General features: G+C 40.7%; 1 protein-coding gene across 4 annotated transcripts in view; it reads left to right on the top strand.

Annotated features, from left to right (window-relative positions):
• The window catches only part of ARHGAP44 (Rho GTPase activating protein 44), a 206,734-nt gene that overhangs the window by 134,832 nt on the left and 51,631 nt on the right, over positions 1-20,271 (top strand). For 2 of the 4 annotated variants that reach the window (XM_030922911.1, XM_030922910.1), the window contains exons 7-8: positions 8,253-8,370; positions 19,242-19,310. In XM_030922911.1, the coding sequence (XP_030778771.1) occupies positions 8,253-8,370; positions 19,242-19,310 (187 nt within the window). The remainder of the gene's footprint in view (positions 1-8,252; positions 8,371-19,241; positions 19,311-20,271) is intronic. The other 2 variants (XM_030922913.1, XM_030922912.1) reach the window with 1 other exon arrangement.

Below are 20,271 nucleotides of genomic sequence, written 5' to 3' on the forward strand. Positions count from 1 at the left end.
GCTTTATAAAAAGAAGCTGAGAGCTGGGCACAGTGGCTCACGCCTATAATCCCAGCACTTTGGGAGGCCAAGGCGGGTGGATCACAAGGTCGGGAGATCGAGACCAACCTGGCTAACTCAGTGAAACCCTGTCTCTACTAAAAATACACAAAATTAGCTGGGTGTGGTGGCAGGCACCTGTAGTCCCAGCTACTCGGGAGGTGGAGGCAGGAAAATGGCCTGGGAGGTGGAGCTTGCAGTGAGCTGAGATCGCGCCACTGCACTCCATCCTGGGAGACAGAGTGAGACTCCGTCTCAAACAAACAAACAAACAAACAAACGAAGCTGATACTGTAAGTAATTGGTGCACTGGAATTCTGCATCAGGAAGAATAAAAGGTTCAGAGCAGTCCCCTAAGACCAGACATAAAACAAGTCAAATCAGCAAAGAAACAAGGGTTTCTTTGGTTAACTTAGTGTTCCCTAAACCCTCAGTCCACCTGAATGATTTTGCCATCTGTGTCGATACATCTTTTAGGAGAGTTGATTACTTTTTCAAAATAAATCTATTTTAAAAAGAAATCCTTTAGTGCTTCCATAAATTGGAAAGCAGTATCCTTTGCTACAAATATCAGGTAAGCATAAGAGTGAACAGATGAAAGCAAAGCCAATGTTATTAAATTTTAGAGCCTGTTGACTATGGAAGAATGTCATCCTGAAGCTCATCTCCCTTTGTTCAGAAAGAAGAAGGGGAGGCGTTGGGTAGTTTTAAAATTATTCTGATGCAAATCTGAGACTATCTCTTTAGTGTGCTTGGAGGAATAGAGAGCAGAATGAGTGGGAAGTATTCGAGTTGCTATTACTTCTATGACCTTGTGCCATGTAAAATTGCATCCCATAATACGAATGTTCAAGTCCCCTATTTTGGGAGTCATGTAAGATGGTTGAAGAAATGCAGATTGTCCCATTGTTTTCATGAGGTGGACACCGTGCTCCTGGGCAGAGTGACATCCTTCTGTGAAACCTGGGGCTTAGCTCTGAAGTCTTTTCTTTGCTTCTACAAAGAAAACCCGCATTTCCACCACAGAGCCTCTTGTTAGCGGGCTGAATGCTAGTATCAAAGCTGGTCATTACCGTACATATTTTTGTTTTGTCGTCTTATGAGAAGGAGAGTTACTCCTGGTCACACTGATGGTCCATTTTGTCTAGTGTTATATTTTCACTGGTGACACCAACTAGTGTGTAGGTTCTGCAAACGTACACGCCGCTCGGTGTCATTAGGGACATCTCTCCTGTGATTTAGCAAATGTTTTTATATCTTAAGCTTATCTCCTACATACTGAAATCTGGTAAGGAAATTCTACATCCCCTATGCAAATTTCTGTTCTTATAAACTTCAACTTGGATCCTTTATGACCTTTGTTGTTTTAGACTAAAAAAGTCTTTTTTGCATTGTTTTCATATAAACTTGATCCATCTCCTTTATCACATCGGTGATGTTTCATAGCCCACTTCGTGTAGTTGTGAGTTTAGGGGTAGGGAATTGCTCTGGGGGATTGTTTGTTTTTTTGTTTTTTTGAAACGGAGTTTTGCTCTTGTCGCCCAGGCTAGAGTGCAGTGGCGTGATCTCGGCTCACTGCAACCTCCGCCTTCCGGGTTCAAGCGATTCTCCTGCCTCAGCCCCCCAAGTAGCTAGGAGTACAGGCGTGCGCCACCATGCCCAGCTGATTTTTGTATTTTTAGTAGAAATGGGGTTTTGCCGTGTTGCCAGACTGGTCTCAAACTCCTGACCTCAGGTGATCCGTCCGCCTCAGCCTCCTGAAGTGCTAGGATTACAGGCGTGAACCACCACACCTGGCCGCTTTCAGGGGTTGTTGACAGTACAGTCCCCTTGAAAACTCAGTTGATTTCCCCTTCAGGTCTCTGCTTTGGTAACTGTGGCAGGAGATCTAACTCAGGGCCTCAAGTTAGAGATTCCCCATCAGTATAAGTTATAGGCTACAGGATGAAAAGGGAATTTTTAGCAAAGTTATGCTCTTTGTTTCCACTTTACTCTCAGACTGGGCATTTCTAGCCTGAGTCTATCTGTCTTGTAGGACCTTGCTGAAAGCCATAAGAAGTCAACCCGGCCGGGCACGGTGGCTCAAGCCTGTAATCCCAGCACTTTGGGAGGCTGAGGCAGGCGGATCACAAGGTCAGGAGATCAAGACCATCCTGGCTAACACAGTGAAACCCCGTCTCTACTAAAAAAATTACAAAAAATTAGCCGGGCGTGGTGGCGGGCGCCTGTAGTCCCAGCTACTCAGGAGGCTGAGGCAGGTGAATGGCGTGAACCCAGAAGGCGGAGCTTGCAGTGAGCCGAGATCACGCCACTGCACTCCAGCCTGGGGGATAGAGCGAGACTCCATCTTAAAAAAAAAAAAAAAAAAAAAAAAAAAAAGAAGCCAATCCAACACAACTTTCTGCCATTTTCCCTAACTCCTCACTCTTAGCCAATATGAGGGCTGCATCCCAAGATATATAGCAATGAGAGCAAGATCAAATGCTGTGGTATTGAACAGCAGGGATCACCAGCTCCTCTTCTGGAACAGCTGGGTTCTTAATGCTCCCCGCCCGCCACTCCCCGCATTTCTTCATAAAGCCAATGACACAGGCTAGCTTCTCATCCTTGCAACATCCTACTTCTGTTTACCAAAGATTTCTTTCATATTGTTCTGTCCTTCGTGAAGTACGGTCTGCAGAACTACAACAGTGAATTCCACATACAGCCTTTCAAGACAGGAAGTAACTTTGTATATATTATCAGCACATGTTGAACAATAGTCCCATGGCTGGATCTTTAATTTCTGCCACAATTCTGGTGGATACTCTCAAATCCCACTCATTTCTCCAATGTTTAATTAGATCCCAATAAGATGTGTCTGTTTATCACTATTGAAGTAAATTTGGCTTGTCTCCTTCAAAAGCCAATGATACAGACCTCAATATTCTCAGAGAAACTAATGCTTACAGGAAGTTTTAAGCTGAATTAAAGGTTGTGAATTGAATTGAATGATACACAAATTTCTTTTTTTCTTTTTTTTTGATAGCTTTGGTTTAGCAGTGCTTAAAGAAGGAGTCTAATTTTTCTCCAAAGTCAGCCTGACATTTTTCTGGTCATGTAGCTCAAGGTTAACCCTCCTGAGCCCAGGACACATACACTTTCCATTTCTGCCGAACCAGCTGCCTCTGGGCCCTGTGGACTAAATAGTATCTCCCCAAAGTTTGTATGTTGAAGCCCTAACACCCAATGTGACTGTATCTGGAGATAGGTTCTTTAGGAGAACCTTATTAAGGTTAAATGAGGTCATAAGAATGGGCCCCTGTTTCACTAGGATTGGTGGCCTCATAGGGAGAAAGAGTGCTCTCTCTCTTCACACACTCAGAGGAAAGCTGTGTGAGGACAGAAACAGCAGCCATCTGCAAGTCACAGAGAGAGGTCTCCAGCCTCTGTCTTGATCTTGGATGTCCAGCCTCCAGAATTCTGAGAAAATAAGCCTCTGTTGTTTAAGCCACCCAGTCTGTGGTACTTTGTTGTGGAAGCCCTACCTTCTTTGGAAGCGAGTGAACTAGTGTAAGACAGGAGGGTTTTGGAGTGGAAACTGCAGCCTATGGAATTAAGAAGTGGAATTCTGGAGGCGGGGCAGTGTGAAGTCTCTTTAGAACTGGCAGAGGAGTCTCGATGGCCATCAAAACTCATTCCTCATCTCTCACCCCTCCCCATACAGGCAACTTTTTCTCACATCCGATTTCTTCAAGGTCACTGGATGTCACATGGGCTCATGTCTCCCCGCTGTGAGCCCTCTTCCTTTTGCCCCAATTCTGAAAGTGCTGAAGAGAGGCTCCATTTGTCTGGACTTTGCTCATATGTCCACTTCCATGACTCATCAGTTGGGTCAATGTGAGGAAGGATGGCACAGGCTTGACTTGGATCAGAGGCCCTCACCTGGGCCACTCACTGCCTGGGTCATGCAGAACCTGGCAGTCCCCTTTTCGCCCACACATTAGTGCAGGAGTGGAAGCAGGAACTTAAAAAGTAGGGGATGCCCATGGCAGAGGAAGGGGCAAGACTAGACAGAAGGAACAGTGAATGCTCCACTGAAGACACTCTCCTGTCTGCCTTTTAAAAGTCTTCTTCTGGACGTTCTGTTGTCCTCAACCGACCTGCATTTGCCTTCTTTAGATATTCCTGGTACCTGAAATTTTAAACCCTTCTTCCTCACCCTTCTCTCTCATCTCTCCCAAGCCTTCATTAAAGCTTGTGTCCCATCTTCATCTCCCCCAGATCGAACAGTCACAGTCCTCTTTCCCCAGAGAAGGATGGCGGCACATCAGCTACTTTGGCGAGAAGAAATGATCCTTGTGCTCTTCAACTTTCAAAGCTCAAAGTTTCCTTGTACGATGTCTAGTGTCCCTGTTTCTCCTCTGACAGAGCAGTCCAGCTCTTGAGTTTATGTGTAGAACAGAGGTCTGAAAACACTCCCAAACCTTGAAATTCATAATTCATGTCACTTTTCCTAAAATGACTATCTGTACAAACTTTTCCCAACATGAGTATCTGTACAAAATTCATGTCACCTTTCCCAACATGAGTATCTGTACAAAATTCATGTCACCTTTCCCAACGTGAGTATCTGTACAAAACTCATGTCACCTTTCCCAACGTGAGTATCTGTACAAAACTCATGTCACCTTTCCCAACGTGAGTATCTGTACAAAACTCATGTCACCTTTCCCAACGTGAGTATCTGTACAAAACTCATGTCACCTTTCCCAACGTGAGTATCTGTACAAACTCATGTCACCTTTCCCAACGTGAGTATCTGTACAAAACTCATGTCACCTTTCCCAACGTGAGTATCTGTACAAAACTCATGTCACCTTTCCCAACGTGAGTATCTGTACAAAACTCATGTCACCTTTCCCAACGTGAGTATCTGTACAAAACTCATGTCACCTTTCCCAACGTGAGTATCTGTACAAAACTCATGTCACCTTTCCCAACGTGAGTATCTGTACAAAACTCATGTCACCTTTCCCAACGTGAGTATCTGTACAAAACTCATGTCACCTTTCCCAACGTGAGTATCTGTACAAAACTCATGTCACCTTTCCCAACGTGAGTATCTGTACAAAACTCATGTCACCTTTCCCAACGTGAGTATCTGTACAAAACTCATGTCACCTTTCCCAACGTGAGTATCTGTACAAAACTCATGTCACCTTTCCCAACGTGAGTATCTGTACAAAACTCATGTCACCTTTCCCAACGTGAGTATCTGTACAAAACTCATGTCACCTTTCCCAACGTGAGTATCTGTACAAAACTCATGTCACCTTTCCCAACGTGAGTATCTGTACAAAATTCATGTCACCTTTCCCAACGTGAGTATCTGTACAAAATTCATGTCACCTTTCCCAACGTGAGTATCTGTACAAAACTCGTCCGTTCACACGGCAAGAGTTTACCTTGGTATTTTGTTTGCTATTTGTGTTCCACAAAGAGAACATATTTTGGACATCTTGTCACTGTTTTAAAATATCAAAATAGACTGGGCACGGTGGCTCACGTCTGTAAACCCACCACTTTGGGAGGCGAATGAGGGTGGATGAACTAAGGTCAGCAGTTCAAGACCAACCTGACCAGCATGGCAAAACCCTGTCTCTACTAAAAATACAAAAATTAGCTGGGCATGGTGGCGTGTGCCTGTAATCCCGGCTACTCGGGAGGCTGAGGCAGGAGAATCGCTTGAACCCAGGAGGTGGAGATTGCAGTGAGCCAAGATCGCACGCCACTGCACTCCAGCCTGGGTGACAGAGCGAGACTTGGTATGAAAAAAAATTACATATATATATATATATATATCTCACATGTTGTTAATTGTAAATAAAATTTCTTATAAAAAGGGGAAAGGTGTATGTTTTTAAAGTATCAAAATATTGACTACAGGATAAAATTTGGAGGAAAAAATAAATGAGAATAAAAAGAAAAGAAAGAACTTGGGAAAATGTCTTCATTTTAACATACATATATTTAGTATGATTCTGTTTTTTAAAAAATTTAATCCTGAGTTACAAAGCCATAGAAATCTACTTAGTGTTTGTAGTTACTTTATATATATTTTTAATACTTACATATTGGTTAGTTATTTTTTCTTCAGGTAACATGAGTCAGATGGTGGTTATAACTTAATTCCATAATCTACCATTGTGTTATAGTTATTGTCTGAGATATAAATTACAGCCATGTCATCTCATATTTTATTTTCCAAAACTCCACAACACTTTCATACTTTATTTGAAATGATTCAACTGTGAAAGTGTTAATTGAATATATCACTTGTATAGGATAAACCTTTATAAGAAAAAATTCCCCAGGATTTCTTATTTATCTTGATCTGTTATTTTTTTTTCAATTTAGATGTTGAAACATCTTTCGGTAGACTATTTCCTTTCTGGTTTGCCCTGAATTCTTATCTTGGAATCAGGAATCTTTCGGAGAACATGTGTTCATCTCTGGAACGTCAAGCCAGCTTGATGTCTCAATACGTTTTTAAAGTAATTTTCCCATGATTGCATTCTTTAAGTGACACAGGATCCTCATTTTTGCTCCTTTTTCCTGACAGCAAAGAGACTTTTAGTTTCCCTTTCTTGTATTATAGAGCCTTGCAGTCTTCTGTTTTTCCTGCAGATAGCAAAAGAGAAAAGAATAGTGGAGTAGAGAAAATACTAAACGATTAGATTCTCGACTCTTGACATGAGAATGACGTTCCACTTTCTGCCCCCGCATCAGAGGCTGCAGACTGATGGTCTGAAATCCAGATAGATTCTGTCTTGTTTGGTCTGTAGGCTATTGGCCTGCATGGTTTTTAAAAGAAATTATTTGTTGCCACGCTTCACTGGGAGAGTTCGCATGACAATTTGCTCCTTCTCTAGTCAGTTGAAACATCTGGCAACCCACGGCCCAGCTTCCTGCCCACCTCTGCTCCATCAGCTGGAGCTCGAGAACAGCTACCCTCGCTTAGACAAGGCAGGATCCCTCCTACCAAGTTCCCAGCTTCCCCTGCTCCCTCCTGACTTCCCAAGACTGAAGCCAGCCTTGGCTGCTGTTTGTCCTCCTGATTACAGGATTGTTTTTCTTAGAGCTGAGAAATAGTTTTATATTTCCTGTCTCTATTACAAGTAGGAAATAGAGGATTGTGCAGACTAGTTTTTAAGATAATGGCCCATTTGATTTATTTTATTTTATTTTTTAACTTGCTGGCCTCTATATTAACCCATTGAGTTTACAGACTCAGGAGAGGAACCCACTGCTGAGACCTAATTCAGCTACTACTATCTAGCATAATTGGAACCATCTTTTAGGGCCTGCTTTTGGTAATTCCCTACCGATACCACAGCAGCCAGAAATATTTGTATTTCCCCCTAAAGTTTTCTGAGTAGCTTCGTCAGAAGGCCCAATTTTTAAGAAAATACTCATGAGGAATCTAAATGTTGCCACAAAAATTGTTTTGGGCTTACCAGTGGAGATTTTTGCTATCAGATTTGTTTTTAATCTTACCGGCATGTCTTCTCACTTAGCGTATGTCCCTGGCTTCAGCCAGGAAGGAGAAGATTTCCATTCTCAAATTCCCACAGGATAGGCAGGGGACTTAAACCAATGATAGAGACCGTGCTTAAAGGGCAGTGATAGTTATTTTGAAATATATAATATACAGTATATTACTATAATCACCCTGATTAAACTTCAGATGTGTCACCACAGAAAATCATGAGTGAGGTGATGGCTATGTTAACTACTTGATTTAATCATTCCATACGGTGTGTGTGCGTACATGTGTACATATATCCCAACACATCACATTGTACCCATCAATGTATATGATTATGATTTATCCATTAAAAATCACATTAAGTTTTTTAAAAAGACAGCAGTAGTGATTGTCATTTGGCTTTAGTGTTTGGAAGACAATAGAGAAAATGGTGACAAACCGGGGGATGCTTGTCCTGTCTGAAGGGGCGCAGGTTCTCAGCTTCAGTCAGCAGTTGACACATGGAAATGTGGGCCTACTGTCTCCTTGCCTAGTACTTGGTACCTTTTCATGACCTCCCTTTTCAAGTGAGGGTGTGTAGTTCCCTGGGTGATTATTTGTAACCAGGCGTTTTCTCAGTGCTCCCGTGGGATCCCCAGGGCTCTACCTGTCTCACATCTCTTTTTCTCCTATTTTCCATCAGGTGGCAGCAGACTTCCAAGTCTTCAGGTTTGTCCAGCAGCTTACAGCCTGCGGGTGCCAAGGCTGATGCCCTCAGGGAAGAAATGGAAGAGGCTGCCAACAGAGTGGAGATTTGCAGGGTACCTGCCCTCTTTGCTCCTCTCTACAGGGACAGGCTGGGGAGCCCTCAGGGATTTCCTTTTTGTTCGCTGGAGTTCTCTTAAAACTCTGCCAGTGAGCCTCTAGTTGAACTGAATGTCCCCAAGCCCACCCGGCTAGCATCTCCAAGGAGTCCAGGATGAACCCAAGGAGTTGGGGCTTTGATGGTGACCTAGACAGGGAGGCAGCATTCAATTATCACTGGTGGTCCTGCATGCTAGGCAAAGAGAAAGGACCTGTATTTCTGTGTGAAGCTTTTGTAAATCATCTGAGTCCCAAAGAATAAATTCTGGGTAACGAAGGACAGTTAAGAATTTGACCATAGATGAGCCTTGACTCACTGTTGATACTTTATTTCCTTTTTGGCTGCCTTTTGATATTTCCTGAGTCACTTTATCCATCCTGTGCCTCCTGGAAGACATTTATCTATGAAGTCGAAATGCTAGCCATGAAGAGAGTCACAGCAAGGAAAACTTCCCACTTGTTAAGAGAGAGGACATCGTTCTGAAAACTGCAACTCTGTACTCGCGTAATGATGTCCTTTGTTATACTCATTCAGATGTTTCCCATCTCCTTTACTTGCAAATATTTTATAGGACTTAATTAGCAATAGACTGTTCATGATGCTCTGCGTATATGTACATCTCTTTACCTGCCTATATGTCAGCTTGGGTTTCCAAGGAAACCAAAACTCTATTTAGACCCAAGGAACAAAAACATCACATTTCTGTAACTATTCTGGGAACCTGTCTTAATCACATCCAGTTTTGAAGGAGAATCACCAATTTGCCTGTGGACATCTCTGTTCTTCATGGCTCTGTCTAGTCTTAGCTTGTCCTTTGGCTTTTTCTCTTACAGCCACCCTGTGCAAGTGGCTTTGACCTTGCATTCAGGTGACATTCAGAATCAGAGAGAATTTCTCTCTAGAATTAGAAACATGGAAAGATTTTTCAAGAATTCACTATCTCCCAGCCAACAGTACTATGGAACCAAGCAAAGTAAGACTAGTACTTCACATGCAAGATTTTTTGTGAGTGCAGCTGATTTGTTACTTGAACTCCTGCATAAATGCCAAATATCTGGCATGTGTGGTATTCCTAGAGCATAATTCTTCTCTCCTTCCAATTTCATTTTTACTGTGTATTCCTTTTTTTTATTCTTTTCTCTTTTTTTTTTTTTGGAGGCAGAGTTTCATTCTTGTTGCCCGTGCTGGAGGGCATTGGCACAGTCTTGGCTCACTGCAACTTCCGCCTCCTGGGTTCAAGCAATTCTCCTGCCTTAGCCTCCCAAGTAGCTGGGATTACAGGTGTGCACCACCATGCTTGGCTAATTTTTTTTGTATTTTTAGTAGAGACAGGGTTTTACTACATTGGCCAGGCTGGTCATGAACTTCTGATCTCAGGTGATCCACCCGCCTCGACCTCACAAAGTGCTGGGATTATAGGTGTGAGCCATCGTGCCTAGTCTACCGTGTATTCTTTATCTACCATGGATCTATGCTCCTCTGTTAAGAATTCTTTTTTCTTTTAATGTCTTTTTCAACAGACAAGAGAGGGTGGTGGTAAGCAGGGATGCTGGATGTGAATATCCAAATAGATCAGAATAAAAGTTCAGTAGCTTTATCCATTCCTGTCTTGCTTCTTGTATTTGCTATTGTGCCAAAAATATATTCATTTCCTCTTCAAAGATTAGTAGTACACCTTCAGCATAATCAGTTAAAAAAATCCAAAAATATATAAAGAAAGACGCTAATATTCTCCCCCTTCCTGTCCAGCAAACTTTCTGTTGCCAAACAGGGTAGAAACCTCGCTGCCAATATTTGTTAAGACTTTGTTATGACAGTGCATTTTGTTAGGTGCCAAGCAGCCATAACAGTTATAAAGATAAGGAAGCCAGTGCTAGATAACACCTGTTATATCATACTCCAAACTTTTCTTCATGATCATACGCAGTCATAGATAACATTTTTCTACTTATTTATAAGTTTGTTTTGGTTTTGTGTTTGTTTTGTTTTGAGACAGAGTTTTATTCTGTTACCCAGGATGGAGTACAGTGGCACGATCTTGGCTCACTCCGCCTCCTGGGTTCAAGCAATTCTCATGCCCTACCCTCCCGAGTAGCTGGGACTACAGACGCACGCCACCACTCCTGGCTAATTTTTGTATTTTTAGTTGAGACAGCGTTTCGCCATGTTGGCCACGCTGGTCACAAACTCCCTGACCTCAGGTGATCTGCCCACCTCAGCCTCCCAAAGGGCTAGGATTACAGGCATGAGCCACCACGCCCAGCCTATATGTTTGTTTTTAGTAAAACGGTCATATTGTTTATAGTCATCTGCCATTTACTTTTCTCAGTTAACACCACATCCTGAACATCTCTCTAGGTTAGTAGCTGTAGTTCTCACTTAGTCTTTTTTATAAATTGCGTGATATTCCACAGTAGGGATACACACACACACACACACACACACACACACACATCATGATTTATTTAGCTATTTTCCTATTGATGGATGTTCAAACTGGTGTGTTTTTGTTTTATTTTTTGGTATTCCCAAAAATGATACAATAAATATATACTTATATGTATATCCTTATACCCTGGTAATTTTTTTTCTATAACATAGATTCCAAGAAGTGACATTTTTGGGTCAGAGTCTATGCATACATTTTTAAATTTTCATAGCTGTTGACAGTCTACTTCTCTGAAAAGGAAATTGCATTTTACATTTCCACCAGCAGTATATAAAACTGTACATTTTCCTTCATCTTCTAATGTATGTTGCTCCTATTTTCAGTTTTTGCCAATTTGATGAGGGAAGAAAAACGACCTCTTCACTATTGTGTTCTTCATTTCCCTGAATATAAATGGCGATGACTATGTTGTATTTACTGGACATTCTTCATGTCCAGTAAAAAAAGAATTTATACACATTCTTAATTTGTTGAATTGCCTATTTGCATTGGCAATTGGCCCAGTATTTCTATTGTTTTTCTAAAATATCAATTTATAAAAATTCTCTATATATCAGCAGTTTTAAACTTTTTTCTGCCTGCTGTGCTGCAGATACCTTTTCCAGTCTGCCATTTGTCTTTTGACTTTATGTTGACATCTGCCATTAAAAATGTAATAATATATTTCCTTTGCATGGGAAAAGATCCTGGGTAGCCCTTTAGGCATCTTCTATGCAAAACTTAAGTGATTTTTCTTCTTTAATTTTATGTTAATGTTTTAAATTCATTTTATACACCTGTTTTATATACTTTAATACATCTGAAATTTATTTTTGTATATGATGTGAGGTTGGGGTTTCTTTTTTTTTTTTTTTTTCAGATGGATAGTCATTTATGCCAGCATCATTTGTTAAATAAGCCACCTCCCCCGATGTGAAATTTCACTATCTAATTACTCAAATTTATTTCTGGACTCTATGTTTCATTAATCTGTTTGCCTGCTCCTGAGACAATAGTATGCAGTTTCTATTCTAATGATTTCATAGCACATACAATCTTCAGTAAGGTAGCCCCGACTCCTTTTTTTGTAGTTATCTTGGCTAGTCTGTTACATCCATTTTAATATATGAACTTTGAAATGATCATATCCAGTTCACGAAACCCTGCTTTGTGCTTAAGGGAGTCTCATTTGTGTGCTGAGCTGATCTCCTTGAGAGTGCTCAGTGCTGGTTTTGTTAAAGTTCTCTTCTGATGATTCTTTTATTTTTACTTTGTTGATTGCCAACTGTTTTAAATACCTACCTTAGTCTTCCTACGTCTCCTTGCTGGGGTTCCTTGAATATAATCTCTTCATGGTTTTGTATTTCCTCAGCAGGCAAGTGTTTAGGATCTCCTATATTGTGGCAAATCAGCCAAGTGCAAGTTCGTAGGCTGAAAGTTAATGAAGTAGTAATCTGATTCCTCTTTTTTGAGGACCAAGCAGAGCTCCCCAGATCTTTGAGACCCAGAGAGATGTAGCCCACCAGGAAAGCCAAGTCAAGGTGGGTTCCATAAGACAAAACCCACTGAGACCTCAGGCAGGCTTGCAGGTGCAGCACTGCCTGCCTGTATTCTTTCAGAAGCTCATCCAAACCCTGCCTTGCTCCCTATTTCAAGACAAGCCCAACTCTTCACAAGTGGTACCTGCTGTCTCTTTTCTTCCCAAGGCTTTCTATAAAAGACCCCTGAATCAATATATCCAAAGAAGTATAAGTAGTTGGTAATTTTTCAATAAGAGGAGACAAAGTGAAGAAGGACCTGTGAGTAATGATGCAATGATAGAGGACAGTGACTATAAACCTAATCCACTTGGCAACAGCAGTGTCAGTTTTGTTTTGGTTCGTACAGGAGACTGCCTGCAGTCTTAGGATTTTCACTGTAAGGTGACACTTTCCATCATCACCTTTCCTGCTTTTATCTTCCCATATTTCCTCACATAAATTCTTATCCTTGCTTCACCCATGTCTCTGTTTTTCTCATTTAGCTTGTCGTCTCTGTTTTTTAGTTTGTATCTCTTCTTTTCCATTTTATTCTTCGATGTATAATCTTTCCTTTTTGAAAATCAAACTTGAGTCTGGGAAAGACAGCAACAAAAAGACAGATGTCTAGCCCATTTTTTCCTCCCTATAATCTGAAGAGCACATATATTGTTAGACTAAAAGACAACCTTGAGTCTGAACCTACCACTCTAAAATTAGTGCCATGTCATGGGAAGTAAATGAGATCCTGGAAGAACCCATGACGACTCTCTCATTTGGAAGGCTGTGGAATGGTTGAGAAGCATTTACATTACTTGGAATCCCTTCTGCCAAAAGCATCTAGCCCAGCAGACCTATGAGCAAGCATGGCCACACCCAGTGAGAAGCCAACTGGTGACAGAGCTTCTACTGGTGTGGATTTTCCTGAAACACGGCTGGGACCTTCCTTGGCGTGTCAGGCAGTAGTACCACAAGGAGTCTGGGCACAGCCAGATCATTTACCTTACATGGAGGACAGAAGACATCATGCACCAAGATGTTCCCTGATCTGTTAGCTTCAATAAATTCAAAAACTTTTTATTATGATTTCTGAAGTTGACTGCAGACATCCTCTATAGCAGCAGCCCCACAGGATCTGAGTCACTAAATTTATATCAGACAGAACTTAGGTCTGAGAAGATTCTATCAGAGCGGGCGGGAGGGGCAGGAAAGAGATGCTTACCATTTTAAGGTCAAAAAATAATTCTGAATAGATAATTTTTCTATGTTGACGATAATAATAAAGTACTCAAAAATAGAACACTTTTAAAAAGTATTTACATATGATAACAATAAATTTCAGACAGCATGTCTTGGTGCCTCAAATACGACTAAAGAGCATATGGGCTAGGCGTGGTGGCTCACGCCTGTAATCCCAGCACTTTGGGAAGCTGAGGCAGGTGGATCACCTGAGGTTAGGAGTTTGAGACCAGCCTGAGCAACATGGTGAAACCCTATCTCTACTAAAAATACAAAAATTAGCTGGGTGTGGTGGCTCATACCTATAATCCCAGCTACTTGGGAGGGCCAAAGAAGGAGAATCACTTGAACCTGGGAGGTGGAGGTTGCAGTGAGCTGAGATCACAACATTGCACTCCAGCCGGGGCAACAGAGTGAGACTCCATCTCAAAAAAAAAAAAAAAAAAAAAAAAAAAAAAAAAAAAAAAAAAAAAAAAGAAGAAGAAATCAAGGGAATATGGATTTTAGGCACCAATAGATAAAGGTGAGATAAAATTGTCAAGTAAAGTGGAAAGGGAATTGAATGAGATTAGGAAATTTTTTTTTAAGTAGAAAAATAATACAGGTATGGAATCGATTTTAGTCAACAACAGAATTGACACTGCAGAAAGGTAAGCCAATGATGTAGAGAAAAATTTGAGAATTTCTTCTAGAATATTAAGGTGAGAGCCAAAAAGAATGAAAGAAAAGATGGCAGATGCTGAAGATAATGGAAAACCAATGTACAGATAATAGGAGATCCTGAAAAACAAGCAAAACAAATCAGAAGAGCATAGAAAAATAAAATTGACCTGCATCAAAGATCTCTGTCTCAAATCTGTGATTCTGAAAAACAGAGATTTTCCACTTTTTTTAACCTTTGAAATGATTTTTTAAACCTTCTTGAATCAGTAAACTTTATTTTTTAGAGCACTTCTAATTTTGCAGCCAAATTAAGTGGAATATAAAGAGGCCTCCCATGTGTTTTATTGCCCCATAAACACACACAGCCTCCCCCAATGTCAGCATCACACACACAGTGGTAGAGTCTGTTACAGTTGATAAACCTATATTGGCGCATCATTGTCTTCCATAGTTCATAGTCTACTCAGGGGTTCACTCCTAGTGTTGTATATTCTGGGGGCTTTGACAAATGTATGCGACTGTATCCACCATTGTAGTATCCTAGAGAATAATTTCATTGTCCCCATATCCTCTGTGCTCCTCCTATTTATTCCTCCCTGCTGACCCTTGACAACCACTGGTCTTTTTATTGTTTACATGGTTTTGTCTTTTCCAGAAAGTCATATAGCTGGAATCCTACAGTATGTAGCCTTTCAGACTGGCATCTTTCACGTAGTAATATGCATTTCAGTTTCCTTCAAGTCTTTTCGTGGCTTAACAACTCATATTTCTTTTTAGCCCTGAATAATATTTCATTGTCTGGATATACCACAGTTTATCCATTCGCCTACTGAAGGACATTTTTGTGGCTGCCAAGTTTGGGCAATTATGAACAAAATGCTGTAAACGTCCACATGCAAGCTTTTGTGTGACATACGTTTTCCATTCATTTGGGCAAGTGCCAAAGAGCATAATTGCTGGATCATATGGTGAGAGTATGTTTAGTTTTGTAAGAAACTGTCCTACTGTCTTCCAAAGTGACTATACTCTGCATTCCCACCAGCAATATATAAGAGGTTCTGTTGCTCCACATCTGTGCCTGCATTTAATGTTGTCAGTGTTTTGGATTTTGGCCATTTCAATTAAGGTTCTGCTCCTTGTTCAGTCTCTTTGTTTTTTGCCTTTTACTGTATTTGTAATTTTTTGTTGAAAGGCGGACATGATGTATTATAAAATAAACAGTGGTACATAGTTCTTTGGAGATGTGGTAAGGTGAGAGAGAAGGGGAAGCATTCGTAGTGCTGTGATAGATCTCTTTCTTTTGGTGAGCCTGTGCCTTAGGGCGGTGAATTTCACCAGTGCCTCTCATTTTGTTGTTGTTGCTGTTTTAATTATTCTTATTCCTTTCTTAGGTGGGACAGAATGGTTAGAGTGGGTTGGAGTTGAGTATTTCCCTTCCTCCTGGTAGTTAGGCAATTTCAAAAGCCCAATAGGCTTTGGTAAAATAATTTCTCTGTAGGGCAGACCTTGTTAACGATGGAGTACTCTAGTATATTTCAAAATGACTACTTTTTTTCCTCCCAGTGCTGAAAGCAGGAGAGGATTTTTCTCTGAAATTCCCTGTGAGAACCTGGTCTTAGAGCTTCTGGAGGTAAAAGTGGGTCCCCCTGGAGGATTTAACTTTCAGACTTGTCCATGCTGGGCCTCCATCAATTAGTCAATTACAGTATTGGTTTTCCTGCCCCAGTACTGATTTTGGCTGAGGTTTCTGCTGGTAGCTTTCTGTTTCAGTGAGTTGTAATTCTTGGGTTTGTCTGCCTGTGTCTCCAATTTTTAGGGCAGCAGTTTGCTCTATGAACTCACTTCTCTGCCAGATCTAAGAGTTGTTGAGTTTCAGTTTGTTCAGCTTTTTACCTGTTAGGACTGACTTCAAAGCCCCCTGCATGCTGGACCAGAAACTGGAAGTCAGCAATAAAAATCAAGATGTGCTTTTCACCAAGAAAAATTATTTAAAAGACCAGTATTTATAAATATCTTGGAGGTTTTTTTAAACAACGGAATATTTACAATTCTACCATTGGCCAGGTGCGGTGACTCACGCCTGTAATCCCAGTATTTTGGAAGGCCGAGGTGGGTGGATCACCTGAGGTCAGGAGTTCGAGACTAGCCTCACCAACATGGTGAAACCCTGTCTTTGCTAAAAATACAAAAATTAGCTGGGCGTGGTGACACGTGCCTGTAGTCCCAGTACAGGAGGCTGAGGCAGGAGAATCGCTTGAACCTGGAAGGCAGAGGTTGCAAGTGAGCCAAGATTGCACCACTGCACTCCAGCCTGGGCGAAAGAAAAAAAAAAATCTACCATAAAATCATGAGCTATTCTACCACAAACACATGAATTGTAAAATATTGCTAACAAGATTTGACAGGAAGACAATCTTTGACAATATAATGACAAGAAGACATTATAAAATTGAGAGTTGTTTCTAGATTAGAAGAGTTAATATTATAAACACTTTGAATTTCCCAGAATTAATTTGATTAGTACTGTAGTAAGTAGATATAATTGTAGTAAGTTTTTCGAAGAATGAAAAAAGATTTCAGAAGTTAATGTGGAAGAATTTAACTAGAGCTTTGAATTACTAGCTCTTAAAATGCATTATACAGTCACATGATTAAAACGTAGGAACTATTTCAGAAATTTATAGATCAGTGAAAAAAAGACATTGCAGCATGAAGAAAATCCAAATACAGTGTGGTTTCATCTGATAAATAAGACATTTTCATACCATAGAGCAGTCTACTCATTTCATGAACAGTTCTGGGACATTTGGTTACCTATAAATTAAAAAAAAAAAAAAAGCTGCCTAGTGGGATTACAGGTTAATTTGGTTACTTTTTTATTTTTCTGAGTGTAGATTAGTTGTAAAATTGGAAAATGTGATTTTTCAAAATGCATTAAATTCTGGTGATTAATGATGAAAGGGTTTTTTACCTTTATAAAGAAAATTTGCTAATGATTTAGACAAATGAGAATTTGATTTATAGTTTCCTTACTTCTTACTTGAAGTGTGGTTTTTTTTTTTTTTTTTTTAGAATCTATATTGTTAGCTTAATAGCACAGTAGTCCAATCATGCCTTTAAAAATCCTTTCTTCTTCCTGAGGCTACATGTAGATTTTTGTAGGGTCATCAGTTAGAGAAGGACAGATGCCAAATTGTTGAAGGTGTATTTGATGCAACGTTTAGTCCTTCAGGCCCTCCCTTCCTTTCCTCTGTCTACTGAGCCATTTGTATCCCTTAACTCTGTTTTTCTCTGCCTTGAAGTATTGTCCTCCAGCTGGCTGGCTGGTGATGGACATCTCCTGAGCAAAGCTGCTGCAGGGAAGACAGACAAGGTTGATTCCCAACTTGGCAGCCTACAAAGCATTTATTTAAGGGACCTCTGGTGAAATGGAGCTGAGGTGATCTTTGAGCCCATTTTATTATTCTTTGGGAAATTTACCATCCTTGAGCCTTAATTTTTTTTTCATCTGTTCATTCAGCAAATAGTTGTGGTGCCCCTACTATGCTAAACACTTTGAGACAGTGGGTGACAAACAGATAAGATCCTTGATCTCTTGCTACCTACAGATCTGAAATTGGAAATTCAATACTTAACCTAAGAGAGTTAGAAGAGAATTCCTTGTAACATTGTGCCTGGCATCTAGAATGTTAATTTCCTTTACTCTTTCTTTATTCTGTGAAACTGGACCAAGCATAGCATTGTCTAATCTGTACTTCAAGCTCTCTAGAGAACACATTTCCTCTTTTAACTCTGTGACTGTGTTCTGTTGCTTTGTGTACAAGAACTCTTGAATGATGTTCTCAGCAATTGCTTGCCTGTCACAGATACTGAAAAGGAAACAGATTGCTCCTGCACATCCCAGTGTTCTTAATGAGAATAGGCTTAATTAGCAGCTAGAGAGACTGAGGGTTATGGGGTTGGTGCAGATTGCTTGGGGTTTCATGAAACAGGCTCTTCCTGAAGCATATAGTTACCTGCTTTCATTGGTTCAGCATCTAGGTGAGCGCTCTTGTGCTGTTGCCATATTTGCCCCAACCTGAACACACAGACTCTTCTCTCCTCAACTAAGTGCCTCTTCTAAGGATCGCCATCCTAGAGCGGCTGCACAGGGAGGAACCTTGGAGATCGTATGACTTGAGCAAGCAAGTTCGGACAAGTGACGTGCTCAAAAATACGGTTAATAACAGAGTCTGCATTCCGCTCAAAATGTACTTCTATTATGCCATGCTATGAGTGATTCCATAGAACTGAAAACTGTTCTCCTTGAAGGACAAAACATTCCAGATTTCAGTGCAGCATTGGGTCACCCAATCTCATGGACAACTGAATATAGTGAAGGATTGATAACACCATTAGATTTGTGTGCAGTATTGCATGAGTCCAGATGTTGCCAAGTTTTGAGTCAGCAATCCTTTCCCTGTGCACCTGTCTTATCCAAGCTTCCTCCAAGCTGGTGCATTTCCATCTCTTTCCCATATGCTTGTGATCAACCAATCAGTATTGAGTCAGTATTGAGAATGAAGGGAAGCGGACCAGTGGAAGCATCAAATAGAAGAAATGGCATTATCAAAAGAGCAGTAGCACAATGTGTACTTGGAGCTTGCTTCAGAATTAGGGGCACAAGCTGTAAAGATGGACGGAACTAATTTGCACATCAGTCCTCTACACCAACTTTGACTTTCACTCTAGCTGTGGTCCAAATGTCAAAATCTCTGGGGAAATGACTGACCTAGGTGTTCTTTTCAAGCTTACACATTCTTCAGAGCTATGGTTGACAAGTATGGAAATGCTCATGGGAAACTTGTAACAGATCAAGCATTATTAAAATTGAGATTAAGCAGTGTTTCAGAGTCTTTCCCCTATGATGTGTTGACATATGCATTAGCCACTCTCCATTGGTTTATGTTTTACCTTGGTTGTATATTTTACCTTGCACAGGACCAGCTCTCAGCCGACATGTACAGTTTTGTGGCCAAAGAAATTGACTATGCAAACTACTTTCAAACGGTAAGTGCCCAGAAAGGTGAGATTGCTTAAAGGCTGTTCGTAGGAGAAGGGAATGTGGGCATGGAATTAAGAGTCCCTTAGTTGAACACATCGTAGAAAAAGGTGGGAACTTCGACCATTTTACTAGTGAATAAATCCTGCCATGCTCCTGATACGGATTTCTCCAAAAACCTTAGAATAAAACTGAATCCCATCCCTCGGGATTATTGCAACTCAGTCCAGTGATTCTCAACCAGGATTGATTTTACTCCTTCCCCTGGTGGGCAGTTGGCAATATCTGGAGACGTTTTTGATTGTCACGGTTGTGGAGGGAGGTGCTACTGGCATTTAGAGGGCAGAGGCCAGAGATGCTTGTAAATATCCTACATGCACAAGACAGCCCCCACACCAATGAATTATCCAGTCCAAAATGTCAGTAGGGCTGACATTAAGAAACTGTGGTCTGTACTAACAAGGGGCTTGAGATAGGAAGGCAATTCCTTCACCCAGCACATTTTCTTTTTTAATCTAGATTTTTATGAAAGACAGTGACTGATAGGTAAATGATGATTGATGTGGCCTCTTCGCCTACCTCTCACCAATCAAAGTGATGTAGACAGTAAGAAACAGGATCTGAGTCATCTAAACTTGAATAAACTGGTGCAGATAATTAAGACCCAGGTTGTTTACCAGGGTAAATGCAAAGCAAGTTAGAAAACTTTGAGAGAGAAAAAAGTTCAAATAAAAATGATCAGTTATGCTCACCTGCCTTTCAAGTTGGGAATAAAAGGCTAAGACCTAAAAGCTCTTGATATATAATCGGGGAAGGAAAGGAATGATAAGGAGGGAAGGTAAAGAGAGGAAAAACAAGAAATTCTGCAAAGTTTAAAATGCTTTGATAAGTATGGTGGAACAACTGTGGGCTGTTAGCAATTTTCCAATATTTCATTAGTGGTTCAGAATGCAGAGAAGCCGCTTCTAC

Source organism: Rhinopithecus roxellana, chromosome 19 (genome assembly GCF_007565055.1).
Source record: "Rhinopithecus roxellana isolate Shanxi Qingling chromosome 19, ASM756505v1, whole genome shotgun sequence".
NCBI classification, from domain to species: domain Eukaryota; kingdom Metazoa; phylum Chordata; class Mammalia; order Primates; family Cercopithecidae; genus Rhinopithecus; species Rhinopithecus roxellana.